Source organism: Puma concolor, chromosome D1 (assembly GCF_028749965.1).
Source record: "Puma concolor isolate L17-30 chromosome D1, mPumCon1.1.hap2, whole genome shotgun sequence".
Classification (NCBI taxonomy): Eukaryota; Metazoa; Chordata; class Mammalia; order Carnivora; family Felidae; genus Puma; species Puma concolor.
The window spans coordinates 100839480-100860342 of NC_141676.1; the positions used below are offsets into that span (position 1 = coordinate 100839480).

General features: G+C 46.2%; 2 protein-coding genes across 6 annotated transcripts; one reads left to right on the forward strand and one right to left on the reverse strand.

Annotated features, from left to right (window-relative positions):
* Positions 1-302: 302 nt before the first annotated feature.
* Positions 303-10767, reverse strand: CD3G (CD3 gamma subunit of T-cell receptor complex). Of its 4 annotated transcripts, none has more exons than XM_086678992.1 (7): positions 10593-10767; positions 5913-5936; positions 5224-5451; positions 4249-4380; positions 3337-3380; positions 2859-2938; positions 303-2240 (listed from the first exon to the last, which is right to left on the reverse strand). In XM_086678992.1, exons 1-6 carry the CDS (start codon positions 10645-10647, stop codon positions 2873-2875), a joined length of 549 nt encoding a protein of 182 aa, XP_086535118.1. In that variant the 5' UTR covers positions 10648-10767; the 3' UTR covers positions 303-2240; positions 2859-2872. The 4 variants fall into 4 exon arrangements, with proteins under 4 accessions (XP_086535118.1, XP_086535117.1, XP_086535115.1 ...); XM_086678991.1 differs by having other exon boundaries at positions 2855-2938; XM_086678989.1 differs by having other exon boundaries at positions 303-2433; positions 10593-10765.
* Positions 10768-11909: 1142 nt separating this feature from the next.
* CD3D (CD3 delta subunit of T-cell receptor complex) lies at positions 11910-15419 on the forward strand. Of its 2 annotated transcripts, XM_025928986.2 has the most exons (5): positions 11929-12352; positions 13902-14117; positions 14585-14716; positions 15001-15044; positions 15265-15419. In XM_025928986.2, the coding sequence occupies exons 1-5, from the start codon at positions 12298-12300 to the stop codon at positions 15328-15330; spliced, it is 513 nt and encodes a 170-aa protein (XP_025784771.1). In that variant the 5' UTR covers positions 11929-12297; the 3' UTR covers positions 15331-15419. The 2 variants fall into 2 exon arrangements, with proteins under 2 accessions (XP_025784772.1, XP_025784771.1); XM_025928987.2 differs by lacking the exon at positions 14585-14716 and having other exon boundaries at positions 11910-12352.
* The last annotated feature ends 5444 nt before the right edge of the window (positions 15420-20863 follow it).

Consider the following 20863-nt stretch of genomic DNA (forward strand, 5'->3'; position numbering starts at 1 on the left):
TATCACAGACAAAAGATCTAGTTTCCCACATATGTAAAGAGCTGTTGCAAGTCAATAAGAAAAAGATAAAAAGATATGAGCCTATATATCATGAGAGGGAAAAACTCGTGGCTCTCATTTTTTATAAGAAGAATGTAAATTAAAACTACACTGAGATGCTATATTTAACTTATCAGATTGGCAAAGCTCAAAAAGTATGGAGTAAAAGACACTCTCCATTATTATTATTAGGAGTATATACTGGTCCAACCTCCATTAGGTGCAATTTGGCAATATTTAATAAAATTGCAAGTGCAAACACATTACAGAATCCAAATTTCATTTATTTGTATTTGTTACAAATAGTCTTAAGCATGTTCAAATGTCACAACTAAAACTACGGAAATTTTAACTGTAAAAAGAAGACATAGAAGAAATCTTTGTGATCTTGGGTTTGGCAAAGAGTTCTTAGACATGATACCAAAAGCACAATCCATAAGAGAAAAAAATGGATAAAATGGACTTCATCAAAATTAAAATTTCTTTGTGCTTCAAAAGTCACCATGAAGAGAATGAGAAGGCAAGCCGCAGACTGGTAGATGTATTTCCAAATAATGTCTTGTAATAAAAGACTTGTATTCAAAATATATAAGAACTCTTTCAACAGTGAGACAAAAAAAAAAAAACTAAAAACAAAAGAAGATTTGAATAGACATTTCACGAAAGATGTAAGAAAGGCTAATAAGCATGTGAAAAGATGTTCAACATCATTAGTCATTAGGGAAATGCAAATTAAAGGTCCAGTAAATACCATTTTATACCTACGAGAATGGCTATACTAAAAAAATATAGAGTAACAAATATTGGTGAGGATGTGGAGAAACAGAAACCCTCACCCATTGCTAGTGGGCATGTAAAATGATACAGGGAGTTTCTTAAAAAGCTAAACAGAGATTTACCATACAACCTAGCAATTCTTCACACCCATGAATCAACCCGAGAAAAATGAAGACACCCACACAAAGATTAACATGAGAATGTCCAGAGCAGCTTGTATAATTCCATTTATATGAAATGTCCAGAAAAGGCAAATCTGATGCGACAGAAAAGATAATAGTCATCGCCTGGGGCTGAGGGTGGGAACAGGGAATGACTGAAAACAGCACAAGGAATCTGAAGAAGGCGATGAAAATGTTCTACAACTGGTTTATGGTGATGATGGTACAATTGAGTAAATTCTCTAACACGGAGAACAGGAGAAATTGCTTAAAATGAGTGACTTTTATGGTATGTAAACTATACCTCAACACAATTATTTTTTTTAGATGACACTTATACAATGTTAGTCATTACAGCATCGTAAGAACAAAATATTGGAAGCAACTTAAATGTCCATCAGTAGAGCATTGGTTAAATAAAATATAGCGTATCTGTACAATGTGGCTGCATTAAAAAAAAAGTTCCTTTACTTATTGATATGAAATAATCTTAAGGTTATTTTTTTAAAAAGTTTATCTATTTTGAGAGAGACAGAGAGAGAGAGAGGTTGGGGCAGAGAGAGAGAGAGAGAGAGAATCCCAAGCAGGCTTCACGCTGTCAGCACAGAGCCCAACGTGGGGCTTGAACTCATGAACCGTGAGATCATAACCTGAGCTGAGATGAAAAGTCAGATGCTCAACTGACTGAGCCACCCAGCTGCATCAATCTTAGGGTTTTATGAGGTGAAAGTGCAAGATGTAGATCGTATGATGCCATTGGTGTGAAAAATAGGGAAAGGGAGAATAACATGTACTTAAGAGTTTGCTTGTGTATGCCTAGAATACTCTGATTTATAACACCTTATATGAAACTAGTATGTTGTTCTGTCTCTGGAGAGGACAGCTGAATGGCCGGGGATGGAGGTGGAGGGAGACCTTTCATTGCATATTTAAACCAAGTAAATTATGACACATACAAAAGGTAAACAAAAATTAAAACTTAAAAAAAATAATATTCAAATAGAAGGGGTTATTCGATCTTTTCAATTTTCTTTTACAGAAAAACTACCTTCCAATAGGTGGCGCTCCTGCAACACCATACATACTATTTTGCTTTAATTTTGTTTGATTTTGAGAAAAATCCAAATTTGTTCTGATGGCCTTTCTTCTCCATTTGTCGCCTTTGGGAAACTTGAATCTAGATTTAGGGCTGAGATTCTCTCAGCTAGGAGTGCTCCAAAACGTATTGCTATGTTCCTGAGACCTATCCAGAAGGGAGGACACCTGGATTGAAAAAAGAAAAATTGGGGTGGGTTCAGAAAACCAAATAATGCTTGGGTCTTGTTTTCCTGATAGACACTTTTCCTGCTTGATTGAATCAGAACTTCTGATTGATTGATTGGTTGATTGAAAGTTAATAGAGGTCAGTGGTTCTTAACAAAAGGTGATTGTGCCCTGGAGGAGACATTTGAAATATCTGGAGATTTAAAAAAAAAAGAAAAAAAAGTAAGGTTTATTTATTTTTGAAAGAGAGGGCAAGTGAGCAGGGGAGGGGCAGAAACAGAGGGGAGACACAGAATCCAAAGCGGGCTCCAGGCTCTGAGCTGTCAACACAGAGTTGGAAGCTTAACCGACTGAGCCACCCAGACGTCCCTATGTGGAGATATTTTTGATTGTTACGGCTGGGGGCACCACTGGCATCTGGCAGATAGAGGCCAGGGATGCTGCTAAAAACCCTACAATGCACAGAGCAGTCCCACACCACAGAGAATTATTTGTCAGTCACCCACTCTCCCCCAAGCTTTAGAGCTGGTTGGGGAAAGGAGACAGACTTGGCAGCAGTTGGAAGGGCAGGTAAAGGAAAGGTAATTTCTTAGAATTGGTATAGAAGAACACACCTACTTTGAGTCCTGAGTTCAATTTTTCCTCAATTGTTTTCCTTGAAGGTGGCTGTAATGGTCATTTTCCCGATCCTTGAGGGGCTAAAAAGGACAGCACGGTCATAAACTCATCCTTCCTCCCCCTCTCTGAATTAATTTGATGCATATTTATTGAATGCTTTTTCACGTGCAAGCCTTTGGCGTGGGTGCTTCCCTGTCCAGGGGGTGGAGAGAGGACAAGGGGGAAGGGAGGCTCTGTATACAGTTTCTTTGTGTGTCCCTGTCAGCGTGTCCTTCAACTTTTTCTCACTAGATCCTGACCTCAGTCTCTCTCAACCCTTCTTTTTCTTTCATCCGTTCTACTCAAAGGGTAACTATGTAATCATCTGGTATGCCCTAAGTAGTTTCTTATCTGTACGGTATCCTCCAAATAACCTGCCCCCAACTCCAAATTTTACCCCGAATTGTAGCAATGTCTCTTTCATTCCCCCTTCCCTTACCTGGTAGAGCTGGTCATTGGACAACAGAGTCTGCTTGTCCGAAGCTGCACAAAAAATAAACAAAACACTCAAAGTAGAGTGGCTAATAAATTGGGTTCTATTCACACACTAGAGTACTAGCTAGCAGTGAGAATTAGTGAAATACATCTTCATACGAGAATACAGATAGACCTCACAAGCATGTTTTTGAGTGAAAGAAACACACACACGAGTATCTGCTGTATGAGTCCACTGACATAAGGAGTGAAAACAGGCAAAATTAATCAATGCTGTTAGAAGTCAGGAGAGTGCTCACTTTGAGGGCTAGGGAGAGGCCGGAATTGACCACAGAGGGGACTTCTAGGGTGTTGGTAACATTCTCGGTCTTAAACTGGGTGTTGGATTCATGAGTGTGTTTGCTTTGTTTAGCTGTATGCTTGTCACTCATGCATTTTTCTATATGTAGGTTTTACGACAGTGAAGAGTTTTTTAAAAACACGGAGGAAAGGGGCGCCTGGGTGGCGCAGTCGGTTGAGCGTCCGACTTCAGCCAGGTCACTATCTCGCAGTCCGGGAGTTTGAGCCCCGCGTCGGGCTCCGGGCTGATGGAGCCATCAGCCCGGAGCCTGGAGCCTGTTTCCGATTCTGTGTCTCCCTCTCTCTCTGCCCGTCCCCCGTTCATGCTCTGTCTCTCTCTGTCCCAAAAATAAATAAAAAACGTTGAAAAAAAATTAAAAAAAAAAAACACGGAGGAAAATCAGAGGGAGGTGGATCTTGTGACCGGCGTGCATGCTGTGAAAAAGCGGTGTCCTTTTCACCCAACTGTGCGCGTCCACAACGCATGCCTACCTCGTCTCTTCTATTGGGTCTGTGTCGGTAGGAAGGAAACTGAGGGTCCTAGGTGGCCTCCTCTCTCATTCAAGAACCTTCTTACCTCTTGACTGGCGAACTCCATCCTGTCCAGCAATGAAGTAGACCCCAACAGCAAGGAAGAAAATGCTGATGATCTCAGCGAAGACAAAGCCGGATACGGTGGCTCCGCTTAGTTCAATGCAGTTCTGACACACTGTGGGGAAAGGGAGGGACAAGGTCCTTCAGGGTGTGAAAGTGGTTCTTCTGAATCTTTTTCTCTTGCCTACAAGTGATAATGCCTATATTTAGGGTTGCAGATTCCTCTGTGCATGGTATGGAAAGGAATTGCCTGGGAGGACGCCTGCACTAAGAATGCAATACTTTTTTTTTTTAATTTTTTTTTTCAACATTTATTTATTTTTGGGACAGAGAGAGACAGAGCATGAACGGGGGAGGGGCAGAGAGAGAGGGAGACACAGAATCGGAAACAGGCTCCAGGCTCTGAGCCATCAGCCCAGAGCCTGATGCGGGGCTCGAACTCACAGACCGCGAGGTCGTGACCTGGCTGAAGTCGGACGCTTAACCGACTGCGCCACCCAGGCGCCCCAAGAATGCAATACTTCTTGATGTCCTTCTATGGCCCGGGTGTCCTGGGGAAGCAAGCCCATGTAGTCTTACCACCAGGAACTATGTGAAATAGAAGGAAGATCAGATCTTCTTCTCCGTGGTCAACTGCCTTCTACATTTGATTGCCGCTCACCTTATAATCTCCTCTGTCTCCCCTAGCTACACCAACTCAGTTTATAGCAGCAAAAGCCGACTGCTCCAATCCGTGGGGGTCCATCCAAAACCAAACCAGGCTTTATAGGACCGGTTATGCTTTTCCAAGAAGATTGGGGAAACTGTGTTGTTATATTCAAAAAGAGGCAAGCTGAGATTAAGAGACCCAGAACGGTTTCGTGTCTATTTCCATACTCGCCCACCCGGGGCAGGAAGCCCGCCAGAACAGCAAGTACTGATTAATTGTACGACAAACAAACCGAAGGGGATTACATACTTCTGAAATACAGTTGGAGTGTTCTTGAGCGGTTCTCGGATACTTGACACCAATATATCCCTCGAGGGTCCTTGATACTGCTTCCCAGATTCTGTATATTTTTATTCTTTTTGTGGGGATTCATTTCCTCCCCATCTTTAAACCATTTGACATCTTTGTCTGGTGACTCACAAGTCAGAAGTACCGAACCATCTTCTCGATCGCTGTTTACTCTTACCACAGGAATTTCTGAAAAGGGAAAAAGCCATGGTCTGTTAAGGGTCTCTCCTCTGGAATTCTCCCTGCCCTGGGGTATCAGACCAGACCATTACAGCAGTGCTTCTCAAACTTTAATGTGCACATGGATCACATGGGGATCTAGTGAGAATTTCAGGTTCCATTTAGTAGTTCTGGGAAGGGATTGCAATGTGGCATCTCCCAGGTGATGCTAATGCTGTTGGTTCATGAGTCTCACTTTGAATAGGCCGTAGCTGCTAGTGTCCTGTTTCTACTCCAAGAACTAGAGAATGAATCGTTTAGCTATAGGAAAACTGCCTGTTCATGACTGGCCACTCATCTGGAAGGCAACGAGAGATTTGCTATTTATCATTCATCATCCCATCCCTTCCATCACTCACTCCTGTAGGACCACTATGGTAGGAACCATATTTCTATGAGACTTGAGTACAGAAAGAAGCCATGCACCCTACCTTGTTTTGACTGGGCCAGAGTACCTGTAGAGATAGAAGACAGAGAGCAGATTAGTTGGGCATAGAGTCATTCAGATGCCCTGAGGTAGCATTTCCATAGTCATTTGAGGCCAAGATAGAGAGAGATCCTAATCTACGGGAGTGGACGGTATTTATACTTATTTCATTGAAGTGTAGCCTAAATCATCAAATTGAATTCAGGGTGCTGTATAATAATGTGTCTGGTGTTTGTCCTGGATTCCTGGGAGGGAGTTTCTAAAGCCTTGGAATTTCATGAGCGATAGGATTGTCTGTTATTCTTAGTGGGCTTTTGGACCATATATGAGTTTATGCTAATGAGATGACTCAGGATGGGGCTGGTCAAGAACCATGTAATCTAGGACTTTGAGCCCTGGAAGGGAAGGGGGCTGGAGATTGAGTTCCGTCACATGGCCAATTATTCAATCAATTATACCTATGTCATGAAACCCCAATAAAAACTCAGTGCACAGGCACCTGGGTGGCTCAGTCAGTTGAACGTCTGACTCTTGATTTCAGGTTGGGTCATGATCCCAGGGTCGTGAGATTGAGCCTCATGTTAGGCTCCGTGCCGAGCAGGGAGCCTGCTTGAGACTCTTTCTCTCTCACTCTGCCCCTCTCCCATGCTCACACGCTCTCTCTGTCTCAAATAAACAAAATTAAAAAAAAAAAACAACAAACCAACAACAACCAAAAACCTCAGTGGAACTTCCTTGTTGGTCAACACAATGTATTAGGAGGGTGATGTACTCTGATTCCACAGGGAGAAAGCACAGAAGCTCTGTGTTCAGGGCCCTCTCAGACTTTACTTTATGTGCTTCTTCATGGAAAATCCTGATTTTATTTTTTTATACTAAAACTGTAATAGTAAATGCGGCACTTTCCCGAGTTCCGTGCGTTGTTCTAACATATTATCAAATCTGGGAACCCTCCAGATTTGTACCCCGTGTGTCAGAAGTGTAGGTGGTATGCGAACCTCTGAACTTGTGCCTGGAATTTAAAATGAGGGCAGTCTTGTTGGGGACAGTGTGCCCTCAACCTGTGGAGTCTGATATTAACTCTGGATGGTTAGCGTCAGAATGGTACTGCAATATTCATAAGGGTATTGCCTGTGTAGTCTGGAATGCTCTATTTTTTTTTAGCAGCTAAAGTTCTGGCCAAACACGGGGTTACACCAACTAAAGCCCCCCCCTTTTAAAAAGTTCTTTTTTAATGTTTGTTTATTTTTGAGACAGAGAGAGACAGAGCATGACTGGGGGAGGGCCAGAGAGAGGGAGACGCAGAATCTGAAGCAGGCTCCAGGCTCTGAGCTGTCAGCACAGAGCCCGATGCGGGGCTTGAACTCATGGACCGCGAGATCATGACCTGAGCTGAAGTTGGACGCTTAACCAACTGAGCCACCCAGGCGCCCCTACCAAATAAAGACCTTTTTAAAGAAATGTTTATTGGGGCGCCTGGGTGGCGCAGTCGGTTAAGCGTCCGACTTCAGCCAGGTCACGATCTCGCGGTCCGTGAGTTCAAGCCCCGCGTCGGGCTCTGGGCTGATGGCTCAGAGCCTGGAGCCTGTTTCCGATTCTGTGTCTCCCTCTCTCTCTCTGCCCCTCCCCCGTTCATGCTCTGTTTCTCTCTGTCCCAAAAATAAATAAACGTTGAAAAAAAAAATTAAAAAAGAAAAAAAAAGAAATGTTTATTTATTTATTTTGAGAGAGTGAGAGAGAGTGTGAGCAGGGGAGGGGCAGAGAGAGGGAGAGAGAGAGAGGGTCCCAAGCAAGCTCCGTACTAACAGCATGGAGCCCAACCTGGGAGTCAATCCCACGAACTGTGAGATCATGATCTGAGATGAAATCAAGAGACCCTTAACTGACTGAGCCACCCAGCCACCCCTACACTAAGTAAAGACTTTTTAAAGTACGTACTTCTAGAATCCTCAGCCTTGGTGATCCGTTTTTTTGTAGAAACCCTGGATGCCGTAGGGGAGGTAGGTATTCGATAGCCCTCAAATCTGTCTCAAAACTCAGGGTAGTAGAGTTGTATGGTAGATGTACTACAGAGCACTGACACGGGAATTCAACTCAAATGAGTTTAATCCAAACATGAACTAAGCACTGTTACGTACCTGGCATGATTAATCAGGGTGGAAAAAAAAGACTGTAATACAAGAACTAACTTGCTGCTTCCAAAGGGTTTACAATGAAGTAGAAAAAATAAATATGTATGTAATTAATAGAATAGAATTTGTCAATTATCTTTAGTACTTCCATGAGTGCATATGAAAGGGGGTAGAAGCTATTGATTTTGCCCAAGAGTGAGGGACAGGGAAACCTTAACAGGGAAGGTGATGTTTGGCTGGGCCTCAAAGAATGATTAGGAATTCACCGGACAGAGAAGAGCATTCTGGGAAGAAAGAAGAGACGAGCAAAGACACGGGTTGGAAAAGGACAGAGAGGTAGTGCGTCTAGATGTAGAGCGTGTGATGGGGACAGATAGGGCAGAAGTGAAGTATGATGGGAAAAAAAGGTATGATGGAAACGGTTGGAAGGAGTCAGCTGTTTTAGAACTTCTAGCAGGACTGAACGGATTACTAATAGTACCTAGTACAGTATGTGGAACATGGTCAGAGCTTTACATTTGTTGAATGAATGCATGAATGACTGGATGATTGAATTAAAAAAAAAAAAGAAAAGCAAGACAAACCGTTAAGAAGATTTCTTGCTAGCCTTTCTTCCCGACCACCTGGTCACCATGGGAGGGACAAAGACGTCCCTCATTCTAACTCAGATTTTATAGGAGAGAGGGTCCACCTGATTGCTGACATCTTTTAATTTTGCTTCTCTGAGTCTTACTCCTTTTTAGGATTTGAGAGTTCATGTAGCCACATTTCCTAGGTTGACTAGTGAACCAACAGAGCCCCAGAAAGGAGGCATTGTCCAAGTTCACACAGCTCACTGGTGGCTTGTCTTCTTCAAGTCTCCCGCTCAGCCATCACCCAGTTTGGTTTCAGCAAGTGGCATTGCCTTCCACTTAGTTCACTGAGAATGTAGATGCCGTAATGACCTTCTCTGGCTTCCTTTCCATCTACATGCCTACCCATGACTAAAGCCATCTCCCTTTCTCTTCGTCTCAGATGGTAAGGTTGTCTTCTCTGCATCCTTGAGCCCACTCTTGACTCCATCCTTCCAACATCAACTCCAGGACCTTGGTCTACTATTGTTTCCTTCAGCCTAGAAACGTGCTCAAATTTCTCTCACACTCAAAAATAGTTCATCTTAGACCCTATTTCCTTTTCTGCTTACCACTTAAACTCTCCTCATCCAAACATCTTTAAAGAATAGTCTGGGGGTGCCTGGGTGGCTCAGTTGGTTAAGCATCCGACTTCAGCTCAGGTCATGATCTCACAGTCTGTGAGTTCGAGCCCTGCATTGGGCTCTGTGCTGACAGCTCAGAGCCTGGAGCCTGTTTCAGATCCTGTGTCCCGCTCTCTCTCTCTGCCCCTCCCCTGCTCATGCTCTGCCTCTCTCTGTCTCAAAAATAAATAAAAACATTAAAATAAATAAAGAAAGAAAGAAAGAAACAAACTGAAAATTCTTGAAAAAAGAAATAAAGAATGGTTTGCATTTGGTGCGCTTTATCACCTGCCCTGTATCTTCTACATGTTTCCATTCAGTTTCCATTCTCATACTACCCCACTGAAACTGTTATAAATCAGGCATGGCCCTCCTTTATTTTGCCAAATTCCACAGATTTAAACTTTTAAATATATTCTATCAGCAGACCTTTCTATAATATTTCATACTCTTGGTGATTCTTTCCTTCTGGAAGCTCTCTACTCCTTTGGTTTTCGATGGTATTGCACTCATCTGGTTATTCCAGCCCTGTGATCATCCTCTTATCTCTTCTTCGAGATGTTTTTCTCTAATGACCCTTTAAAGGTTAATATCTTCTCAGTTCCATCCTCACTCCTCTTCTTTGGGGATCTCACATTGTACTTGTGTGATTTCAACAACTTTTGTGGTTTTAGCCTCCCCCCGGTATGTGGAGAACCATCTCTAGTCCAGATTCCAGGCATTGACCCAGTTCATCTACTTCCTATTGTTTATTTCCAACTGCATATTCATACAGGCACCCTTTACTGCACCTTACATTCAATCTGGCGACACTGAAGCTTCTCTCTCCAGTTAGACTATAAGCTCACTAGGGCAGAGGTTTTTATTCATCCTTATATCCTTCTAGCCTGTTATGTAATAGGATCTCACTCATATTTGTTGACCAGTTGACCAGCTGAGCAACCGAGTGAGCAAATGCCTTATCGGTCTGTCTGCTCCCTACTCCAGCTCTGCGTTAAGAAACACATACTTTTTCTCTTCAGGTTCCTGCTCTGTGCCCTTTGGGGCTACATTCGACCTAAGATGGCGGCATCCGGGTCCTCTCTCTAGCCCGTAAAGTCCTCTGTTTTCACTTCTGAAGAGACAGGGACCCCGTATCTCTCAAGGGACACTGCTTCTCTCTGGCAAAGAACAGTAAGAGGCTTCATTTTTGCCCTTCCTTCTCGGAATTCTAATGTGATGGCTCTGGTAGGCTTGAGGTTAGAGATGCCAGTATTGTTTCCCCCCTGGTGATGATCTCTTCCCCTGAGCCTTCCTCCAGGCTGCCAGAACCCCTTACCTTGAAGAAGAGTGACGGCCAGGATGAGGCCAGCCAGCTGCTTCCCCTGCTCCATGCCAGTCTCTGTCTTGTCCCTCCAGAAGCACTAAGCAACCCCTAGCAGCCAGCTGACCTGTTCAGCAGCTAGTCTGGCTCCGCCCAGCATCCTTCAGGCTGGGGCCCCTGTGAGAAAGCACGAATCTGAGCCTCCACCCTCTACTTGAAATGTGGGCAGAAGGGGGCCTCAGCAGGGCTGCAGGTGCAGATGTATTTTGCTTTTCTGTTAAGGAGTGGAGGATGGGAGGTGGCAAGAGGAAGAGGGAGAGAGTGCTGGATCCCCATTTCAGGGACAGCTTGCACAAGAAAACCCCTTGGGTTCTGGGTAGGAGATGGCCTGGGCCCCTTACTTCGTGAGAGAGGTAAACATCTCTGCCACAACCTGTTGCTAGGATCTCAGCCGGTTGCTTGTTGCTAGCTGCTGTTGCCAGAACTAAGGAATTTAGGTGGGAGCACTCGTGCTCAGGGCTGGAGACCTGAACACAAGCCCGTCTCAGTCCAGGCCCTTGCTCTGGAATTTTTCACTGCTCTTTTGAGACGAGGTCATCAACAAAGTGCCTGCCTGGAAGAGAATAGGAAGAATAATTGCAAGGGGACAGGCCATATATTTCCAAGGGCCAGAGCCTGAGCAGAGCTTCCAGGATGTTAAGGTTCGTCTCCCTCAGCAGGTCAGTCAGTGAGTCAACAAACACGTACAGAGATCTCGTTACGTGCCGGACATGAGCCAGGTATTGGAGATACAGAAGGGAACCACCAAACCCACGCCATCTCTGCCCTCGGGTAAATTATAGTCCAACTCCGGCAGTGTAGAGAGTTTGGACCCTCAAAGGCCTCAGGGGGAAAAAGTCCACCTGTCTCCTGGGGAGGCTCACTCTGCCTGTGGGTCAATCATATTGTTTTTAATAGTTACTTCTTATTGAGCAAATATGATGTGTCAGGCACGATGCAAACCTTTTGTCCAAATCATTATTGTGATACTGAGGGAGTTGGGCTCTGAAAAATTCCCTGACTGGCCCAGGCCCTGTGGGTAGGCAGTATTGGAGCCGGGATTCAAATGTCTGGCTGAGGGCGGTGGGGGCGGTTGGTGGTGGTTCCAAAGCCCAGCCTCCTACTGGTGGGAAGCTACTTAGTCTGGTATCCCAGGCTGCTCGAGGAGGACCTTGGGCAAGGTCCCAAGAGAGCCCAGCGGTGGGAGGAACCTTCTGGGATGGCTCATGGGATGGGGCTCACAGCTTTTCTCCAGTGTTTTGAGAGCTGGCGGGTTTCAGGTGGTGAGCAAATGCAGTTATTCTGTCGACAGAAATTCTGCAATTGTTGTTTTTCACCAGTGACGCAGGAAAGAACATTCTAAATCTCCTTTTACTTCCTGGAGGTCTAGGCAACCTTTTTCATAGTCTCTACTCTCCCTCCCACCTCATCCCCAAGCTCACTGCTTGGAGAAAGAGCAATTCACACCTGCTTCTTTCCTACCCCACCCCCAGTCTACCCCTACCCTGACAGTTTCCCATCACCAATGGCAGAGAGCAGAGAAATAGGCGTTTTCTAGTTCCTCCCCCACCCCTTTGCTTTTTCCGGGTACCCGTGAGTCGGTTGGGGGAGGGCATCCTCTCTCACCCTGGCCGCTCATTCTGAGACCCGGGGCTGTCTGCTGAATGAATTCTGCCGGAAAATGGAGCACTCCAGTTTTCTGGCCGGCCTGATACTGTCTGTCCTTCTCTCCCAAGGTAAGGCTTCTCCAGGTGGTGGGGGCATCTTGGGGGAGGGACCTCAGGGACCTTGGAGAACACCTCTCCCTTGGAGAGGGACGTTACCACCTGGAGGGAGCTCCACTTGAAAGTCCTTCTCAATGCTAGCTTCAAGTCACAAGGCAGAGCTGTCAGGAGAGCAGGGTTGGGATACAGCCCAGGGCTTGGGTTTGGGAGACAGGCTCTTGGCTTTGACGGACTCTAGGTAGGCATGCATGTTGCCCTTGAATGTCTTTTTAAAGGCTTTAGGCCAGAGATCTCTGCAGGAAATGTTGTGGTCTGCAGGGGTCTGAACCTGGGCTGGTAAGGGAGCACTATTCCTTCTAGGGCAGAGGGTCTCTGGGGTCTTACTCATTTGGCCATCATTTGTCACCACCAAGAGCCATGCATGACCCAGCACTCAGGGGAAAGTTAAAGAGAAAGTCAGCTTTAGGTTGAACAGGAAGGAGGGCAGATTTAGGGTCGTAGGCTCATCAACTCATTTGTTTGCCTGGTTTTAAAACCGATAGTCCCTTGTTCCAGAAACCGTCTCAGCCTCAGGCAAACTGGGACTAACGCTTTGGGACATCCAGGATTTCCACTGGAAACAGGTTCCCCGTGGGAGACACGACTGACTGTAGGATGTGCAGCCTCTGACGTGCCTGTATCTCCCTGAGCGAGTGCACACGCATGTATCATCCTGGCCTGCTTGAGAGGCATGAGAAACAGCTCTTTTGGGGGATTTTCTTGAGGACGCTCTTATACTCAAACGGGTACCTGAATATGAAGTTCAGGGAAAAATCTGGATTCCACTTTCCCCGGGGATTGGAGATACAGATTCTAGGGCCTCTGTGGGCTGTGGACATGCTCTCAGTCAAAGCAATTCAGGGGATCTAGAAAGACGCTGTACATACGCCTCCAGCCTTTAAACTCCCTACAAGACTTGACTTGTATGGAGCCCCACGAATGAATTTGATAAAACTATTTTTCTGTTCCCCTCCCCCTAAGCAAGGGTAGAAAACCTAAAAATCTTTACATGGCATTTGTCCTGGGTCTCCTTCTGGATCACTGGGCTGGTAATTCATACTAGCTTCTCCCCTCCCCCAGGTCGACTTCTCCTTGTTCCCTATTTGTTCCTTGTAATTCTAGAAGTTTTGTTGGGGAACAAATGTAGACATCTTCAGCTGAGGAACGCTCTTCTGCCTTTCATGTTTCTCGGGTGCTTCCGCAGCCTACGCTCCCCTCCGACTTCCTTTTATTTATTTATTTTTAATGTTTATCTATTTTTGAGAGAGTGTGACTGGGGGAGGTGTGGGGGCGGTGGACAGAGGGTCTGAAGCAGGCTCTGCGAGGACAGCAGAGAGCCAGGCAGGGCTCGAACTCCCGAACTGCGCGATCATGACCTGAGCCAAAATCAAAGGGTCAACCAGCTGAACCACCCAGGTGCCCTGAAAGTGGTCCTTTTTAAGTATAAGCCTCAGCAGAATAAGGCATCTGCTGGAGATCAAACAGCTGACTTGAATCATGGTATTCCCCCCCCTCCCCCAAGTGAGTCCCTATAAGATATCCGTGGAGGAACTGGAGGACAAGGTGTTGCTGAGTTGTAACACCAGCATCATATGGATGGAGGGAACGATGGGAACGCTATTTCGCAACGATACAAATCTGGACCTGGGAAAACGCATCCTGGACCCACGAGGAGTGTATACGTGCAAGAGGCCAGACGAACAAGACAAGATACGTTACATGCAAGTATATTATCGAAGTATGTGCCTTCTGGGCCCTTGGGGTTGAAATGGGTGGGACCTCTGGCTATGAGAACTTCAGAGCCAGAGGGGACTACAGTGGACCAATCTGTTCTCCAAACAAACTGGGCTCACTCTTGTAATGGTATAAACCAGGCTTTGGAGCCCTCGGAGTGAGAAAGAGCTTAGCTGGTGGAAAAACAAAACAAAACAAAACAGTAGGGGCTTGTGACTCAAGCAGTAGAGGTTTGGTTGGGAGAAAGGTTTGGCCTACCGCCTTGTTTACGTTCCTACAAAGCTGACATTACTTCTTGGCTCTTCTCAGGGATTCCTGGGGATAAAGGGCACAGGTGGATGTAGCCAGGGCATCAGCAGGCCTTTCTCCAAGGGTCTTACTGACGTTTGGGTCTTGGTGTGAGAGATCCCAGGGCCGCCCTAGGGAGGCAGAGATGCTTCCCTGGTCTTGAAGGCTCCCCTTCCCCCTCAGTGTGTCAGAACTGTGTGGAACTGGACTCAGGCACCCTAGCCACCATCATCATCATGGACATAATCGCCACTCTTTTCCTCGCTTTGGGGGTCTATTGCTTTGCGGGATATGAGACCGGAAGGCTCTCTAAGGGTAAGTGGACGGGACAAAGTGTGTGTGCGTGTGTGCACGCTTATGTCGTGGGTGTGAGTGTGCCCCTGCGAAGCATGGGGCTGGCAGTGGGTTGTGTCTCATCTGGGAGCCGCTCTTGCAATCTCCCAGTGACTCCTAAACCTGGTTCTGGGAAGACCTGTGCCCATCTCGCTCACGCGGACTTCTGAGGATGCCACCAGCTGCGGTCGTCCTGCAGGGTGCGTGGGGTTTCACTGTCCCATCCTCCTAGGCCCCTGATGGCTCTTTTTCCCTGGTTCTTCTAGCCGCTGACACTCAAGCTCTCCTGGGAAATGACCAGCTCTATCAGGTGAGCCCTGAGGGGGAGGAGCCATGAATGGGGGGTGGGGGGGACGGGAGGGGACATGAATGGATGTGAATGGATGAAGGGTCCTGGTGGGGAACTCATCACAGGGGATGTGGGGGCTGGAAAACTCAGGCAGGAGCTCTCATCTCTGGGGTCTGCTGGGGTCCTCTCTGGGAGAATCCTGACTCTGCCTGCCTCACTGTTCCCCCTTCTCACCTCCTAGCCCCTGCGAGATCGGAATGATGCTCAGTACAGTCATCTTGGTGAAAACTGGCCTCGGAAGAAGTGAACCGGAGACCGGTGGCTTATAGGAGTATCAGCTACATCGACTGCACCTCCTTTCCTTGTTCAGCAAATAAAGATGTCTTCTCTCCCTCAGCAGGTGCCTGGACTTTTCAAGACTGCCGGGCAAGGCATGGGAGTTGTCCTGCCTCAGTTGGGCCCTTGCCCTCCCTGGCCACCTGTGTCCTTCCTTCACTGCTTCCATTCCTCTGCCCCAGACGGACCGTGTGACGGGCACTCTCCCACCCCCATCTGGCCCACTGGTGCTTGCTGCCCGGTGGGCTCCCTGGGTGCAGGGCCACTTGTTGCCTCCGGCCCCCTAGTGCAACCCCTTAAAGGCCTTGGCTTTCTCACCACAGCCGAGGGCGGGCTGCTATGTTTAGAGACTCAGCCACACAGAAGTTTCCATGACATCGTAAGCAGAGGAGGTGGGAACATCAAGGGCCCAGGAGACCATTTCTTATCAAGATGTGGAGGTTTCTACGTAGGTCTGCTCAGGACTCTTTCTTTCCTCCTGTATAGAAGATACCATTCACCTTCCACTTCTCAGAACCTGTCCCCGTCCCACCCCTGCCTTCTGCATCACAAAGTAACATCAGAAGCTCATCAGCAATCCAAATGCGTTATTCCTCTTCAACCACTCGGAAAGCTGGAATTTGAGAGAGGACAGGGGCCAGGGATGTTTTCAATACATGTCATCTTCAGCTAGTGGTTAGTGGTGGTTCTGAAACCTTGGGAACCTGAGAGATTTATTAAAAGTATAGACGCTCGATGGGGCGCCTGGGTGGCTCCGTCGGTTGAGCGTCCGACTTCGACTCAGGTCATGGTCTCACGGTCTGTCGGTTCGAGCCCCGCGTCGGGCTCTGTGCTGACAGCTCGGAGCCTGGAGCCTGCTTCCGATCCTGCGTCTTCCTCTCTCTCTGCCTCTTCCCCACTCTCACTTTGTCTCACTCTGTCTTTCAAAAATAAATAAATGTAAAAAAAAAATTAAAAAAGAAATAGACACTCGGGCCCCCCTCTCGGAACGTGGCCCCCAGGTGATTCTGAAGCACCTCCAGTACAGAGAGTCTCTAGTTTAGAGGAAGAGCTGAGGCCACGGACTCTTTTGAGGCCCTTATGCTCGTTCCTGTCCACCATAAGGGCAACCCTTCCCTTTTGTTCTCTGAGTTAGAGTAATTGGAAGCACTTCAGGACAATTTAATAAGAGTGGGAGTTCCCCAGACCAGGGTTTCCAAAGGAGGAAAGAATTAACAACCACACAGCCAGGGATCTGTACGATTCTGCCCACTATCTTCTCGAGCTATACGCAGATGTTAATTTTGTTAGCGACAGAATGAACTTGTAATTTACACATGCTTGGACCATGGTTACGGTTTATTTCTACCCTTTCTATCCCTACTACCGTAGTCCTCTGAAACCTGCCTCCTGCTTTCACACTGGGCTCCCTCCGCCTTGGGCAACTTAACCGTGGCTTCTACAGCACCAAGGCTTGTACCCTTCCCATGCCCTGCACACTTGTATTCCTCGTATGCTCTTACATCCCCCTATACCTCTCTCCAGTCCTCAACATTGGGTGCACTTGGGACTCCTCTGCACTTTGGAATCTCCAAAGATTCTGATTATCTTGGGCTAAGGCATCAGGACTTTAAAAACGGCTTAAGGTGATTTCAGTGTGAAGCCAAGGTTGACAAATCTGCCCTCCACCTGAGCCCTCCTGGAAACTTGCGTCCCTTTGGTTCTCTTTTTGGTGCTTTGAAAAAATAGCTTTACTGAGGTAAACCGACATGAAAAACCTGCATGTATTTAAAGCGTAAAGTTTGATGTTTTGACATATGTATGCACTTGTGATACAACACCACAGACAGGTAATGAACATATCCAACAACGTGAACAGTTTCCTTGTGCCCCTTTGCATGCAATCCCTCCCTTATTTCTCCCCTTATCCCTCCACCCTCCAGGCAACCGCTGATCTGCTTTCTGTCATTATAGATTAGTTTTTGTTTTTCGAGATTTATATAGAAGTGTAATAATGTAACACGTACCCTTTTTTGGTCTGGCTTCTTACACTTGAGCATAATTATTTTGAAATTCATACATCTTGGTGCATCAATCAATAATTTACTGCTTTTTACTGTCCAGTAGTATTCTAGTGTATGGGTATACCACAGCCTGTTCATCCATTCACCTGCTGATAGTCTTTTGGGTTATTTCCTGGTTTGGGCTATTACAAATAAAGCTACGATGACCAGTCACCATAGAAGTTATTGTGTGGTCATTTGATTTTATTTCCTTTTAAAAAATATTTTAATGTTCATTTATTTCTGAGAGAGAGAGAGAACGAGAGAGAGACAGAGTGAATGGGGGAGGGATAGAGAGAGAGGGAGAATGTGAGGCAGGCTCCAGGCTCTGAGCTGTCAGCACAGAGCCCGATGTGGGGCTCAGACCCACAAATTGTGAGATCATGACCTGAGCCAAAGTCAGACGCTTAACCGACTGAGCCACCCAGGCACCCCTCATACGCTTCTATTTCTGTTGGACAAATACTCAAGAGTGGAATGGCTGAGATGCAACTTTTTTTTTTAAGTTTACTTATTTACTTTGCACGTGGGAGCAAGTAGGAGAGGGGCAGAGAGAGAGAGAGAGAGAGAGAGAGAGAGAGAGAGAGAGAATCCCAAACAGGATCTGCACTGTCCATGTGGAGCCCCACGTGGAGCTCAAACTCATGAACCACGACACTATGACCTGAGCCAAAGTTCGACCCTTAACCAACTGAGCCACCTCTGAGATGCAACTTTGAAAGAAAGTAATCTGGCTATTCTAGGTCCTCTGTAGTCCCATGTGAATTACCTTCTCAGTTACTACAGAACACCTGCTGGGGTTTTGATCTGGATCATGTTGAATTTACAGACCAACTTGGGGAGAATTGACTTCTTAATGATACTGACTCTTCCAATACACAAACACGTCTTTTGTCAGATTTACCCCCTAAGTATTTTATATTTTTTGACGCTACTGTATATGGCACTTTTAAAATCTCAATTTCCAATTGTTCACCGATAGTATCTAGAAATACAGTTGTTTTCGTATACTGATCCTGTACCCTGAAAACTTCCTAAGATCACGTATTAATTCTAGTACCTTCTTTTTTTTTTTTTTTTTTTTTTTTGTAAAGTTCATCAGAATTTCCACACAGATGATCATGGTGTTTGTGAATAAGGACCGTTTAACTATTCAATTTCTAAACTGGATGTATTTTACTTCTGTTTCTTGGCCTATTGCGTTGGCTACCTCAAGTACCATGTTGAATAGATGCGGAGTGAGGACATTCTTGCCTTATGTGTGATTTTAGGGGGAAACATTGTCTTTCATCATTAAGTGTGATATTGGCCATAGGTAGGTTGGTTGGTTTATTTTTTGAATTTATGTATTTTATTTTTTAGTAATCTCTACATCCAGCATGGGGCTCAAGCTCATGACCCCGAGATCAAGAGTCACATGCTCCACCAACTGAGCCAGCCAGGCTCCCCTCTTCTTTTTATATATTATTAGACTAAATTTGTTAAAACTTAGTGAATAATTCTTGCGTCTATTCAAAGGGGATATTGGTCTGCCGGCTTTTTTTGTTTTTCTTGTAGTGTCTTTGCCTGGTTTTGATATCAGCGTTTGGCATTAAGTTTCTCCAGAGAAACAGAACCAACAGGATGTGTATGTAGGAGATGGGAGAGAGAGAAGGAACAGAGGGAAGAGAGAAGAGACAGAGAGGGGGACTTATTTTAAGGAATTGGCTCATTTGATTGTGAAGGTTGGCAAGTCCAAAGCTGGCAGTAAACCAGGAGGCTGGGGACCCAGGGAAGAGTTGATGTTGCAGCTTGAGTCCAAAGGCAGTCTGGAGATGGTGACTTCTCTCTTCCTCAGGGGACCTCAGTCTGCTTTTTCTGTAAGACCTTCAACTGATTGGATGAGGCTCACCCACCCACACTATGAAGGTAACCAGCTTTACTCAGCATCTGCTGATTTAAATATAAATCCCCCCATATACCTTCACCACAATATCCAGGTATGTTTGACCAAATATCTGAGCCAGGTGGACACATAAAATTAACCATACACAGGATGAGTTTGGTCTCCATGGAGTGAGCCGTAAGTATTCCCTCTTCAATTTTCTGGAAGAGTTTGTATAGAATTGGTATTATTTTTTCCTTCAATGTTTGGTAGATTTCACTAATGAAGTCTTCTTGGTCTGGAGTTTTCTTTGTGGAGAGTTTTTTTTCTTTTTTTAATGTTTGTTTATTTTGAGACACACACACACACACACACACACACATACACACACACACATCATGAGCCAGGGAGGGGCAGAGAGAGAGGGAGAGAGAAAGAATCCCAAGCAGGCTCCACGTGTGGCATGGAGCCTGAAGTGGGGCTCGATCTCATAATCATGAGATCATGACCTGAGCCGAAATCAAGAGTCAGATGCTCAACTGATTTAGCCAACCGGTGCCCCTGTGGAAAGGTTTTTCACTATATAAGTTCAATGTATTTAATAGCTAACAGCCTACTTACCAGGTTACCTGTCTCATCGTCAGTGAGTGGAGTGCCTTCTGCTCTGTCTTCCAGCTCTACCCATCCTTCCCTTCAAGGCCCAGGCGAGGTCTCTTCTCTGTGTTGCTCTCTCCCTACCACGGCAGCTCTCCCGGCTTCTCCCGGGAACACTGTCCGCAGCCCTCACGGCCGCTTAATCTCATTTGTTTTTCTGTTGGTGTTCAACCTTCTGCATTCTTGGCCACCCTTCTATAATCACAAGCTCCTTGAAGGCAAAAACTGTTTGCATCCCCTTAGCGCTCAGCACAGTGCTGGTCTGCCACACGAGTGGTGAGAAAAGCAGTCGCTGAAGAAGTACCTAAAGGATTGAATACAGAGCTTTTAAGCCGGAAAAATGGCGAGCACTTTTCTATGGTCACAGCCGGCACACGGAGCTGCTCAGAGCGTTGGAGTTGGACAGTCCCGGCTGCTCATTCTAGCGCTGTCCCTCACTAGCCCTGCAACTTCAGTAAATAACCTCTCCGAGTCCCCTGACCCCATCAGGGCAACCTCTGTCTTATCTGCCTCGTTGAGTTGTCGAAAGGATTAAAAATGAGATTACGCGTGGAAGGCGCTAAGGGCGATTTCTAGAGCATAGTCAACGTTCACTAGACATGGGCTGCTATCGCTTGGATCACCCCGAGCCATACCTCCCTGTGTCCGTCATCAAGGGACACAAGGGCCAGGTTGCTGATCAGCAGCTAGGGATGGTCGGCATCACAGAGTCTCCTGGTGAGCCTGCGTGTTGAGTGTGCAGAGGCAAAGAACCGTCGCTTTAACGGGGACCGACACATAACACGGTCCCAACGAGCCGGCCGAGGCTGAGTGTGCACGCCATGTGGCAAGCTGCTAACCGCGAATGGCCTTTTCGGTCACGGCCACACGCAGAAATAGCCCTGTGGTGAGCAGGGAGGTTTCTGAGCGCAGAGAGGGAGAAGGGGGCCCGCTGGGGCTTGTCA